The sequence below is a fragment of the Portunus trituberculatus genome, chromosome 23 (genome assembly GCF_017591435.1).
Source record: "Portunus trituberculatus isolate SZX2019 chromosome 23, ASM1759143v1, whole genome shotgun sequence".
Taxonomy (NCBI): Eukaryota; Metazoa; Arthropoda; class Malacostraca; order Decapoda; family Portunidae; genus Portunus; species Portunus trituberculatus.
In genome coordinates this window covers 11,031,095-11,043,042 of record NC_059277.1, presented here as the reverse complement: position 1 = coordinate 11,043,042, position 11,948 = coordinate 11,031,095, and the positions used below count along the sequence as shown (strand labels likewise).

The window sequence follows — 11,948 nt, the reverse complement described above, 5'->3', positions numbered from 1 at the left end:
CGCACCTTAACGACTGGAACAGCTACACTCCCCATTCTACACATAATCAACGCATTTACAACAGACGCATTCAAACACATACCATAACCTTCAGTACTTGGACACATTTTTATCTTGAGATTTCTGTACGATTAGATCATTCTTTTGACATTAGGAAGGATCTATGGAGGTCAGAAGATTAACGGCCACAGTCTTCAATATTCTAATCCCCAACATGAGTTTCTGAAGCTGTACAAAATCACCAAATAGTAACCAGAATGAATATGGAAGCGCGTCATGGTACTGAAGGGGTTAACACTCGCACATCTTAAAACATGCACAGGAAACTCCCATCCTAGACTCAGTTTTCCTTCCCGCCATCCCACATATCCTTTTCCCAACCCAACTTGGAACCATACGCACAACATATTGAAACTGAGACTAATTAAGTGATGCCAAGATCTTTGTCAGATGCAGAAGTCTATAAATGCTTAAACTCTTCAGTGCATTGACACGTTTTCATATTTATTCTGCTTACTATTTGGTGATTTTATAAAGCTTCAGAAACTTATGTGGGATTAAAATAGTGAAGATTGTGGCCATTAATCTTCTGATCTCAATAGACTCTTCCTAATGTAAATAAAATGGTTTAATCATACCCAAAACGCAAGGTAAAAATGCGTCCCAGTACTGAAGGGGTTGATTTGTCTAGCCTCGTCCGTAGCAGTATCATGCACAGAAGTTGGATAGGAATTAAACTGATCAAATTAGTATTACAGTTTTCTCATGTTTCTTCTATATAGTGATGCAGAACCTTTACAATTATACATAGTGCGTTAGTCTATCAATACTTAACTTGTCTAATTGTCAGTAGCTGCATAGCCAGGCATTTGTTTATTTTTTTCTGACATTTGTATAAGATGGTGCACCAGCTGTTACTCATGAAATACTACATGCTTATGTTTTATGATGCAGTTTTTTTCTCACCTACTTTACCTTTATTTAACTTACTCACCTTATCACCTCGACTGATTTACTGCTTCATTTGATTTGCTCACATAATCTAGTAACCTTTTTTTTTTTTTTCCGTTGGAGTCACTTACTTGCTTTACTTGGCTTACTCACCCAATTTCATTTGATTTGTTCACATAGTTTTATGAATCATTCTCTCTCTCTCTCTCTCTCTCTACTCACCTGTTTTACTTACTTGATTCGCTCACCTGGCTTACTCACCTACGTAACTTGTTCATTCTGTGTACTGAAGCAGCCTTGTCCAGGTCATGTGCTGTTCGTCTTTTGTGTCATTCGTAAAATAAGGACAATATCTTTCATTGTCTTCCTCTTCCTCTCCACTTATTCCCTTATTACTCGTAATCATTACAGTGAGAGCAACATACAATATCTGTTCCTTGTATCAGAACATGGATTCGCTGCTGTTGTATATATTCACTTGCACAAGGAATTAAAATTCACAAATTCTACCCAGCCTATCCTTCTCCAAGGATTGTTACCAGTCTCATGGTGACTACACGCCAATAAACGAACCCTGTGTGTAAGAAAGTCACACACACACACACACACACACACACACACACACACACACACGTATCCGAAGTAACAATAGTGTATTTCATCAATAGGGACAACGAAAAACTTTCACGTTTAATCAATAATGTATTACAATTACAATTTGTTCACACATTGTGATATATAGGTATATATAGGCCATTTGATGCAGAGTGAGGCACAGATAGTGAGAGATTTAGAAAATACACTTTAATGATTTCCTCAGTAGGGATAAAGAAAAAAACTCTTACGTTGAGTTAGCATTGTATTATATTTCAACTAACACTTGCTCACACAATGTAGGTAGGCATTTGACGCAAAACACTATGGTGAGGCACAGACAATGGAAGTCGTCTACGTAATATCACTCATTCGCGCAACAAGTACGTGGTCATGCTGACAATAGTATGCTGGGATGTAGCTATTCATTTACTGACACAGTATGTAAATATATTGAGGTAACATTAGCGTTTCCATCCCAAGATACAGTAGGGGTGAGCTAGGATTAAAGCACTTCGTCATTTTCATTCCTAAGCTCTTCATTGCAGAGGCTATTATATAATTTAAGAAAAAAAAAAAGTAGTACCTACTATTCATTTATATATATTATCTTTTCCTATTGACAGTGCCATAAGGTAAGCAGTTAAACACACAAAATCTATACACACTCTAGAATGAAATATACTTGTATCTATATCATCAACTCAGGGTGATGAGAAAAGACAACAAAGAACATTGATAAGGAACAGCAGTATTGTAGTTATGGCGGCAGTGTGAGGTGAGGCGGAGAGGTGAGACCTGGAGCCACTCTTATCAGCGTCACTCCTGTCATTCTGCACCAGGTCGTTCCTTCTTGTGTGTGTGGGAGGCGCGTCTCCCTGTGGCCTCTGGGAATTGAGTGCCGGTTTGCGAGTTGCGAGCAGAAAGCCAGAAAAGTTGATGTCAGGAGACTGTGAGGAGGACGCGGAAGCGAACCCGTGTGAAACAGTGAGGCTTTGTCTTGTTGGTGTTGTAGGAAGTGGTTCAGTGATTCCTTCCTTGGCTGTGATACTTGAGATCGTGCCCGCGTCCGTGGCAGTGGTTGCGGTGGTGGTGTCAGTGACGGGAAAAGTGGTGGTGGTGGTAGTGGTGGTGTCAGTGGTGGTGGTGGTGTCAGTGACGGGAGAAGTGGTGGTGGTGGTAGTGGTGGTGTCAGTGGTGGTGGTGGTGTCAGTGACGGGAGAAGTGGTGGTGGTGGTAGTGGTGGTGTCAGTGGTGGTGGTGGTGACAGCTGTGCTGCTCAGGGTGATGACGTCTGCGGAGACGGGACTGATGGTAACGTCAGCACAAGCCCGGTACTCTTCACGGCCTGCGCGTCCCCCCTTCACAAACCTCCACTGTGGGCGCCATCAAGGTACAGTATGCGTGTCATTACTGCTACACACACACACACACACACACACACACACACACACACACAAAGTGCGTTTGATTTTTCCCGTGACCGTGACCATTGCCTTGAATGGCAGCCGTTCTTCGAAATAAGCATAATAGGTATGACCATTCTGATCTCCCCCACGGTCCATCTCACGGCTGCCTTCCGACTTGATTGTCCCCCCCATTCTCTCTCTCTCCATTCAGGACACTAGATGAATGATTTAATTTCATGTGATCTATATGGCGAGTCTTCATTACTGTAAAAGTTTTTTATTTTTTTTTTTTTTTAGTAACAAATTGGTGCTCAATTTGTTACTAAAAGAAAAAAAAATTTTACAGTAATGAAGACTCGCCATATAGATCACATGAAATTAAATCATTCATCTAGTGTCCTGACTCTAGAGAGAGAGAGAGAGAGAGAGAGAGAGAGAGAGAGAGAGAGAGAGAGAGAGAGAGTGGGGAGGACACTCAAGTCGGAAGGCAGGGTCACAGAGCCCCGTTATGAAATGAATGAATTATTGAGACGGTAAAGGATAACTGACTGATGACAAAACTGTAATGCACACAAAGGTGTGGAGAAGAGAGCACGTGTCGGTGCACGCTTACCTGCAGGATACAGGCGAGGCACACCACCTCCTGGGGAAGGCGCAGCACGTGTCTCAGGCGTGCAAATTTCTGGGTCACGTTCACGGGGATCTGGCTCCGGCCCAAGTCATCCTGCGGGAGAAAACTGCTTGCTTGAGTTGTCTTCGAGCGGCCTTGGCCATGGCTGGCCGGCCACTTGGTAGGAAAACAAGGAAAGCTTCCCTGACTCGGCTAAGCTGTTTGGTGCTTAAGCGCTCACGCTTACGACGTGAAGCGAAGCATTTGTTGTTCCAAGGGAGAGCCCACGATTACCTCCGTTAACGTTAGTGTACCTTCTGCAGATCAGGATCACTGGTGACCTTACTGCGGTTGTTTTGACAATGCTCTCGTCCACGTTCAGGGTTAGTGAGTCTGGCATGGCGACCATTCTGTTGCTGGGGTGGCGAGGGAGGCACCTGAGTGTCATGAGGGCGGGGTCACCTTAGCTGTGGTATTGTTATGTATTAGTGATGGCCAGTGATGGGCTTAGCGAAGGGCAAACTGAGAAGCCGCCTTCTGACTGAGTATAGTTTGTCAACCTGACCTTTGCTCGTATGGATATTTCTGAGGTGGTGTTGCATGCTTTTGGCGACATGGGAGTATCGCTGTGTCAGCCACGGCCTGCAAGCGTGTGGCCCCACTGTGCTGCCTCTCAGCGTCAAGCGGCCGAGATGTGGCATGTTCAGAGTCGCTTTGGCATAAAGGGAACAATAAAGATGATGGGCGAGGTAAAGCCTTAAAGGTTGAGTCTCACGCTGGCAGGTTAAGGGGGAACACTATATGGTGATGGATGGTCGGTGTGGGGGAGGGAAGAGAGAGGAAAAAGCTGCTGTTATACCACAAAGGTCGCCAACCGCTGGCTCGAGGTCACCGGCGACACAGCAGCCACAACGAACACTTGTCCTCGCCTCAAGTGGCGCTGTTGTTCCCAGTACGTAAGGAACACTGCGTCAGGGTAAAGAAGGTAGCGCGGGGAGTCAATTGGGGCCGTCAGGAGCAACTCTCTTGACAAAATATATTAAATGAGCCTATATAGATCAACACCACCACCAACAACAACAAAAACAATCACATTTGTTAAATCTAAACACGTTTGCTTATGTGATTTTAGTATCCTTTTCTTCACGGACTTTTTTCCTGTGTGTGTGTGTGTGTGTGTGTGTGTGTGTGTGTGTGTGTGTGTGTGTGTGTGTGTGTTATAATAATAATAATGATAATAGTAATAATGATAATAGTAATAATGATAATAGTAATAATAATAATAATAATAACAATAATAAGAATAAAAATCATGAAAATGTGTGTGTGTGTGTGTGTGTGTGTGTGTGTGTGTGTGTGTGTGTGTGTGTGTGTGTGTGCGTGCGTGCGTGCGTGCGTGCGTGCGTGCGTGTGTTATATTAATGATAATAATAGTAATAATAATAATAATAATAATAATAATAATAATAATAATAGTAATGATAATATTAATAATAACAATAACAATAATAAAATTGTGTAATAATAATAAGAATAATAAGAATAACAATAACAATAATAAAAATGTGTGTGTGTGTGTGTGTGTGTGTGTGTGTGTGTGTGTGTGTGTGTGTGTGTGTGTGTGTGTGTGTGTGTGTGTGTGTGTGTGTGTGTGTCACTGTGAAGGATACAAGGAGCACGTGGTATAGCATTGTTATGGATCAAGGATACGCGCCTCACTCATTACTTTTTGTATAGGCGATATTTCCGAGGTATTTCAAAATAAAGTAAAAAAAGAGAAGTAAGAAATAAATGGAAAGAATTAACTACCGGGAACTTGAAGCGAGCGACATATTTTTTAAGGGACCGTTATAGTGTTAGACAGGCAGAACAAAGGAATTTCTTATACCAATATACAAAAAGATAATGTAAAGGATAATGTAAGATTTTTCCAGCTGACCACATTTAGTCTTTACACGGCCTACCATGGCCAATAGGCGGTCGGCTGACATTTAACAGAGGGTAACACTAAAATGTGGCCCTTTCAGCACCTTGCACATATATTTTTATCCCAAACCCAGCGCTTGTAATATGTAGCAACTCGGCAGTAATTGATATGACGTGGTGTACAAGAAAGTTTAAAGGAAATCAGTGGAATTGGTCTTCTTTATATTAGCTAAGGTTAAGTTTCATTGGCTTACGTTTACTTGGGTTAAAAATTTTGTACATGTGTTGGTTTGCAAGGCAGGCAGGTGATGTAAGGGACTTGTAAGCAACGACAAAGTGGGACATATCAGAGGAAATCAGCCGCACCAGCCACATTTTTAGGTAGATAAAAAAAGAATTAGGTTTGGTTCGATTTTGTTTAGCTGGATAGTTAATGCTTAGCTTCCGAAAAACAAATGGGGAAGAATCAGTTGAAATCAGCTGACCCAGATACTCTTTGAATTGATATTATATTATTTTTTTTTTCTATACAGGATGTCCTGTGAGTTAAGGTAAATACTTAGGGATTTGATAGTTCAGTTGATTGTAAGACGAAAATACTCTATACACATATGCTGTATTTTGTTTTATTTGGCGAGAAAATAACGTACTTGCAAATTGAGTGCTTGGGTGGGCCTCCCTCTGCCATACCACACCCCTTCTCTTCCTTCCTCCATCCCCTCCCTCCCTTCCATCCTACCTTGCCACGTACTGGAGTGGTGCGGCACGGCATTCAGGTCAGGTGTCTTTCAGGAAGCTTTGTCTTTGTAACGGTACATCCCTGGCAATAAGTAATCATTATTGCATCTGATGTAGGCAGTCAACCAAAGCCTTACTGGAAACAGTTAACAAATGATAAGATTAAATGTTTGTGCTAATGAAAAAAAGAAAAAAATGTAGAGGAACACAGTAATACAGTGTTTGTTAAGCGGTACTTTTCAACATACATCGCAACTCTCCCGCTCATCACGCAGTGTACATGTTGATACCTCAGGGATAAACTTACGTTTCGTCAGTCAAAGTGTTTCTATCATTTTGTTAAGGTGAAGACTGAAGAGGTGTGTCACAGTGAGTGGTGACATTAAGGTCATGGTACTCATGTGGTGATGGTAAGCATGGCATGATGTTGTTCATTCCTTGACGTGATGGGAGTGATTGTATCGTTGTGGCAGTGAGGACAGTGAGGTTAGTGAGGACAGTGCATGGGCTGCGCTAACTGTTGTGTGTCGCGGTGAAGACAATACAGTGCCAAGCCCCGCGTGGCACTGCAGTGCAAACATAGACACACAAAGAGGCAGAATTCAAGAAACAGAGAACAACTTGACGTCACTTTGAAAGAATATCGTATTATCTAAACTCCTTAGTGACGTTCCCAGAAGTGAAGATCCCACCGCCGCGCCCGGGCCGCTCTCCATGAAGCGGGTGAGTTTCCAACCACTGTGTTAACTGTGTTATTTGTACATTTTCTTGACCAACACAAACAAAAAATCAGTGTGTCATTTGGTGTGTCCTGTGAAGCTTTGGTTGCGTGCATTACAGACATGGCCCGTATTCTGAAACGCTTTGCTCTCTCATCATCACTGCTTTCCAAAGACCATAGTTGAGTTCTGCAGAGCGCCACTAGTTGGTGGAGCAGGGTCTGAATGTAATGACAAAGATAGCTACTTTTTTTTTTAAAGGTATTTTTATAGTTCCAGTGATAGACTGGCAAGATTTCTAGATTGTTATAAGAAGAAACTTTCTTAAAAACTCAGCTAGTCGTCTCCGTGACCATGGAAAACTGTCGCGATGAGAGAGTGTATGGAGTATAAGCAAATAATGGTAAGTAATGCCACGCGGCGCGCGCCACAACTCAGCACGTAGGGAGGCGGCGTGGCGGTGTTGGGCAAGAGTCCCGCCCAGGTACACCAGATCGCACTGCATTCTTCCATGTTAATTTCTCACAAACTGAAGCAAAACACAACGTTGTATTATTCACCTAGAATGACTTGAACTATCGCATCCCGAAGTGTGTATCGTAACTCACGGAGCACCCTGTATATTAGACTGAGTTTTAAATTAGATGACTAACATGTAAACAACAGCATGGTATAAAAAAAAAAAGAAGAAAAGAAAATCAGTCTATCCAGATTCAGTTGTTATTATGCAGAACAGGGTTAGGTTTTCCTACATTACGTTTGGTAAAATTATATCACCCAACTTTTTGAAGCGACGTGAGGGCAATGAAAGAGATGAACAATCAGGGTTGACCAGCCAAGCCAGACCCTTTTCTGGTGTATTAGATAAGGCTAAATCTTGTTATATTACGTTTAGTTAGATTAATCGCTTCAGTACCAGGACGCGTTTTCATATTCATTCTGGTTACTATGTGGCGATTTTGTATAGCTTCAGAAACATATGTTGGGATTAGGATAGTGAAGACTGTGGCCATTAATCTTCTGACCTCCATAGATCTTTCCTAATGCAAAGAAAATCTTTTAATCATTCCCAAAAATCAAGGTAAAAATGAGTCAGTATTGAAGGGATTAAATAACTTAATATAATATAACTTAATTATGACAAAAAATAGGTTTGACAGCAAATCGTCAAGCAATTCTCATCCCATGCCTCTTTAAAATAGTGAAAATAAATGGTAATGATAAAGTAAATGAATTAATACGTGAAAAGTGATAGTATTGGTCGAGGGTCTTACCTTGAGGGCGTGTGTGAAGCATTGCTGTGTTTCTTGTGTCCAGGCGCTGGCTCGCGGACACAGCTGGTACTCGAAGTGGCCGCTGCCCACCGCTGTCACCTCCACCTCCACCACCACCGCCTGGCGCGCACACACACACACACACACACACACACACACACACACACACAGAAAAAACATATATGATAATTTGGTAAGAGACGAAGCATCAGAAGTTTGTCAAAATACAGATTGACAAAGACAAAACACACACACACACACACACACACACACACACACACACACGCACACACACACAAGTACGAGTAATACATATTGCTAGAAAAAAAAAGTAACGGCGATGAAAACGATCGTGTAGAAACAATAAAATGTTCAAAAACCGGTAGTAATTTCTGAATGCAGCGTGACAAGTGAATGTGAAGGAAAAGAAAGCGTATTATTATGTGTAAAAGAAAATGTGATAGAAGAAATTTGGAACATGAGTTTAACGTGGATATTTTTGGTTTGGTGACTTGTTTTCAAGTTATGGGATTTATTTATTTATTTTTTATATATCTTTTACATTAACAATGTGTGTGTGTGTGTGTGTGTGTGTGTGTGTGTGTGTGTGTGCGCGTGTGAAGGGGCCCACGAGTCACAGGCGTAGCCTAAGGCCACAGTACCGCTTCACCCATTAACGGTGGTGACAAGCTCCCGCGGCGTTACCAAGCTAGCAGCGCGGCTCAACCCAGTAGTAATTACCTGTGCTTGCGTGTAGTTGCGCACTATGATCCCCCGGGCGTACCTGCCACGGGTCTCGTGAGGACGCGGCTCTGGCAGGTCCCAGGGGTCGCCACACACACCGCACCGCCCTTGGTTCTCCCTCCACTGTCGCGCGAACCCTCCACAGTCCACACGGTCGTCGCTGCCACACAGAGGGACATGTTAAGCAGGAAAAACACATACGGATCACTTTCACTCAAGATATAAACACGTGGACGCGCGCGCGCGCGCACACACACATTACACCTTGGAACTGTCCTCACTTGAAGTCCACTGGGTTGCTGAAGTCGTATCGCCACATGGAGGCTCGAGAGGGTGGGTCCACCAGCCTGCCCCGAGCCTCGCACATCGGCGACAGCAGCAGCAGCAGCGAACATGCCAGGGAGGCCAGCGGGCAGCTCACCCACGCCACGCCGTGCCTGTGGTGCTTAGAGTGTTTGGCTTGCCTCAGCTGCGCTGTTAAGGCGGTTGCGTCATGACTCAGGCCACGGCGCCTCTCACTCATGTCTGGCATCGTTCAGTGAGGCAAGTAACAACGTGTCCCGCCCACATTGCCATACACCATCATGGGTGGACGCTTCCCACACTTCATCATCAGGTTTGGGTTAACTCCGCACCGCGTTCTGGCTCACTTCACTCAATCCCGTTAACCGGCGAACTTTTCTCGTCTTTCAATTTCGGGACCATTTAAGTTTAGGCAGCGATGGCGGCGAGGTTTGCTTGCTTGGAGGGAGACGAGGCTGAGTTGGTGTGGCGAGCGGGACGCCTGTCTGTGTCTGTTCCAGCCTCTGATAGACTAGCTGTCGTTGCTGCTTGGTGCACGTGTCGCTGCCGCTGTCACCGCCACCAGCCCGCCACGGCCACTTCCCTCCCACTGACTGACTGCCGCTTCCTGTCACACCTCCCCGTCACACACACACACACACACACACACACACACACACACACACACACACACACACACACACTGGAAAATGCCACTCACTCACGCACTCACCACCTCCACGTCTCGGTTTTTGGAGACGAGGAGGAGTCGAAGTGAGTCGGGTGAACTGAAGGAGAGGTGAGAGGCGTGCTGGCTTGGTGGCGTGGTGGCATGGCGTGTCATACTAACCCGGATCATGGGGACTCATTTGTTCGGTATGCTGAGTGGATCGATACACGCCATACACTGCACACGCAACGCACTTACAGCTAACTTGGTTCTTACCGCTCGGAACTCCGGCAGACATTCTCATTAGCATACGTGAAGCGATTTTTAAGTTTCCTTCCTAATAGCAAATAGAAAAATTCCAGTATGGTTATATATATATATATATATATATATATATATATATATATATATATATATATATATATATATATATATATATTTCAATTGTGTGTGTCTGTGTTTGTCTGTGTGTGTGTGTGTGTGTGTGTGTGTGTGTGTGTGTGTGATTCACCACGGTCGTCTGCTGATCACCCAGCCAGTCTTCCCCATTACGGATTGAGCTCAGAGCTCATAGACCGATCTTCGGGTAGGACTGAGACCACAACACACCACACACCGGGAAAGCGAGGCCACAACCCCTCGAGTTACATCCCGTACCTATTTACTGCTAGGTGAACAGGGGCTACACATTAAGAGGCTTGCCCATTTGCCTCGCCGCGCTGGGACTCGAATCCGGTGTGTGTGTGTGTGTGTGTGTGTGGCTTCCTAATGAACTGTCACACACACACACACACACACACACACACACACACACACACACACACACACACACACACACATACCATCGACAACATAAATATTCAATAAATAAATATTCGATGCTATGTTATCGTGAGTGCCGGAGTAACCCTCGCCAGAACCCCACCTGGATATAGAACACAGGCGCACTATTACACCTAAAGGAGGCCGTGAGTGGGTCCCAGGGTACACCCAATACGTGTAGACTATTACCCTTCCCTCCCTCTGTGATAGACACTTTCCTGTATAGCGTGTAGCCAACAGGGAGGCGGAAACTTCGCCCCTATGAGAAGTCTATAAGTGTGGGTGATACCGGGAAACGTACGGGATGGGCAGACTGTTTTCCTTTTCCGGTGGTGGTGGTGGTGGTGGTGTGTGTGTGTGTGTGTGTGTGGGTTCACGGTGAGGGTTATAGAATGTTTTTTTATTTAGATTTTTTTGGATGAATTTTATTTGGGTGAATGTTGTTGGATGGGTATCAAAACTACTACTTCTATTACTACTACTACTATTATAACTACTACCACTGCCTACTACTACTACTACTACTACTACTTCCACCACCACCACCACCACTACCTACTACTACTACCACCACCACCACTATCTACTACTACTACCACCACCACCACTACCTACTACTACCACCACCACTGCTACTACTACTACTACTACTACTACTACTACTACCACCACCTACTACTACTACTACTACTACTACTACTACTACTACTACTACTACTACTACTACCACTACCTACTACTACTACTACTACTACTACTACTACTACTACTACTACTACTACTACTACTACTACACACACACACACACACACACACACACACACACACACACACACACACACACACAGACACACACACACACAAACACAGATGAAAGTTTTGACAGGTTTTGAAAGGACATGAACAGTGGTGCGAGGTAGGGTGAGGGATCCATTGTGTGTGTGTGTGTGTGTGTGTGTGTGTGTGTGTTCAACCATTCCTTCCAGACAGTCACCAAAAGCACTGCCTGTATCACTAGTATGGTGTGGTGTGGTTGGACATGCTCCGTCTCACGCAGTCACTTTATAAGGGACATACATACACTTGCCGTGGCCAAGGTCACTCCTATGCCTCAGAGCGTGGTGGTGGCCAGCGGACCGATGGAGGCGCTGACGGCAGAGGGGGGAAAATGGATGAAAATAGAAAATAAAACAAATAAAACGAAGCATG

General features: G+C 44.1%; 1 protein-coding gene across 3 annotated transcripts; it reads right to left on the bottom strand.

Moving 5' to 3' along the window:
• Positions 1-1,640: 1,640 nt before the first annotated feature.
• On the bottom strand, positions 1,641-9,957 carry LOC123507742 (protein PRY2-like). Of its 3 annotated transcripts, none has more exons than XM_045260904.1 (5): positions 9,247-9,956; positions 9,006-9,125; positions 8,222-8,341; positions 3,568-3,678; positions 1,641-2,921 (listed from the first exon to the last, which is right to left on the bottom strand). In XM_045260904.1, exons 1-5 carry the CDS (start codon positions 9,358-9,360, stop codon positions 2,250-2,252), a joined length of 1,137 nt encoding a protein of 378 aa, XP_045116839.1. In that variant the 5' UTR covers positions 9,361-9,956; the 3' UTR covers positions 1,641-2,249. The 3 variants fall into 3 exon arrangements, with proteins under 3 accessions (XP_045116839.1, XP_045116837.1, XP_045116838.1); XM_045260902.1 differs by having other exon boundaries at positions 8,963-9,125; positions 9,247-9,951; XM_045260903.1 differs by lacking the exon at positions 8,222-8,341 and having other exon boundaries at positions 8,963-9,125; positions 9,247-9,957.
• Between the last annotated feature and the right edge of the window lie 1,991 nt (positions 9,958-11,948).

What these genes read in the sequence shown, in the direction of transcription:
- LOC123507742 (XM_045260902.1), bottom strand. Translation starts at nt 9,497, where the DNA reads ATGCCAGACATGAGTGAGAGGCGCCGTGGCCTGAGTCATGACGCAACC. An exon ending in GCAACTACACGCAAGCACAG is followed by an intron (nt 8,342 to 8,962) that starts GTAATTACTACT and finishes TGTGCGCGCCAG; the next exon opens with GCGGTGGTGGTGGAGGTGGA. An exon ending in GCTTCACACACGCCCTCAAG is followed by an intron (nt 3,679 to 8,221) that starts GTAAGACCCTCG and finishes TTTCTCCCGCAG; the next exon opens with GATGACTTGGGCCGGAGCCA.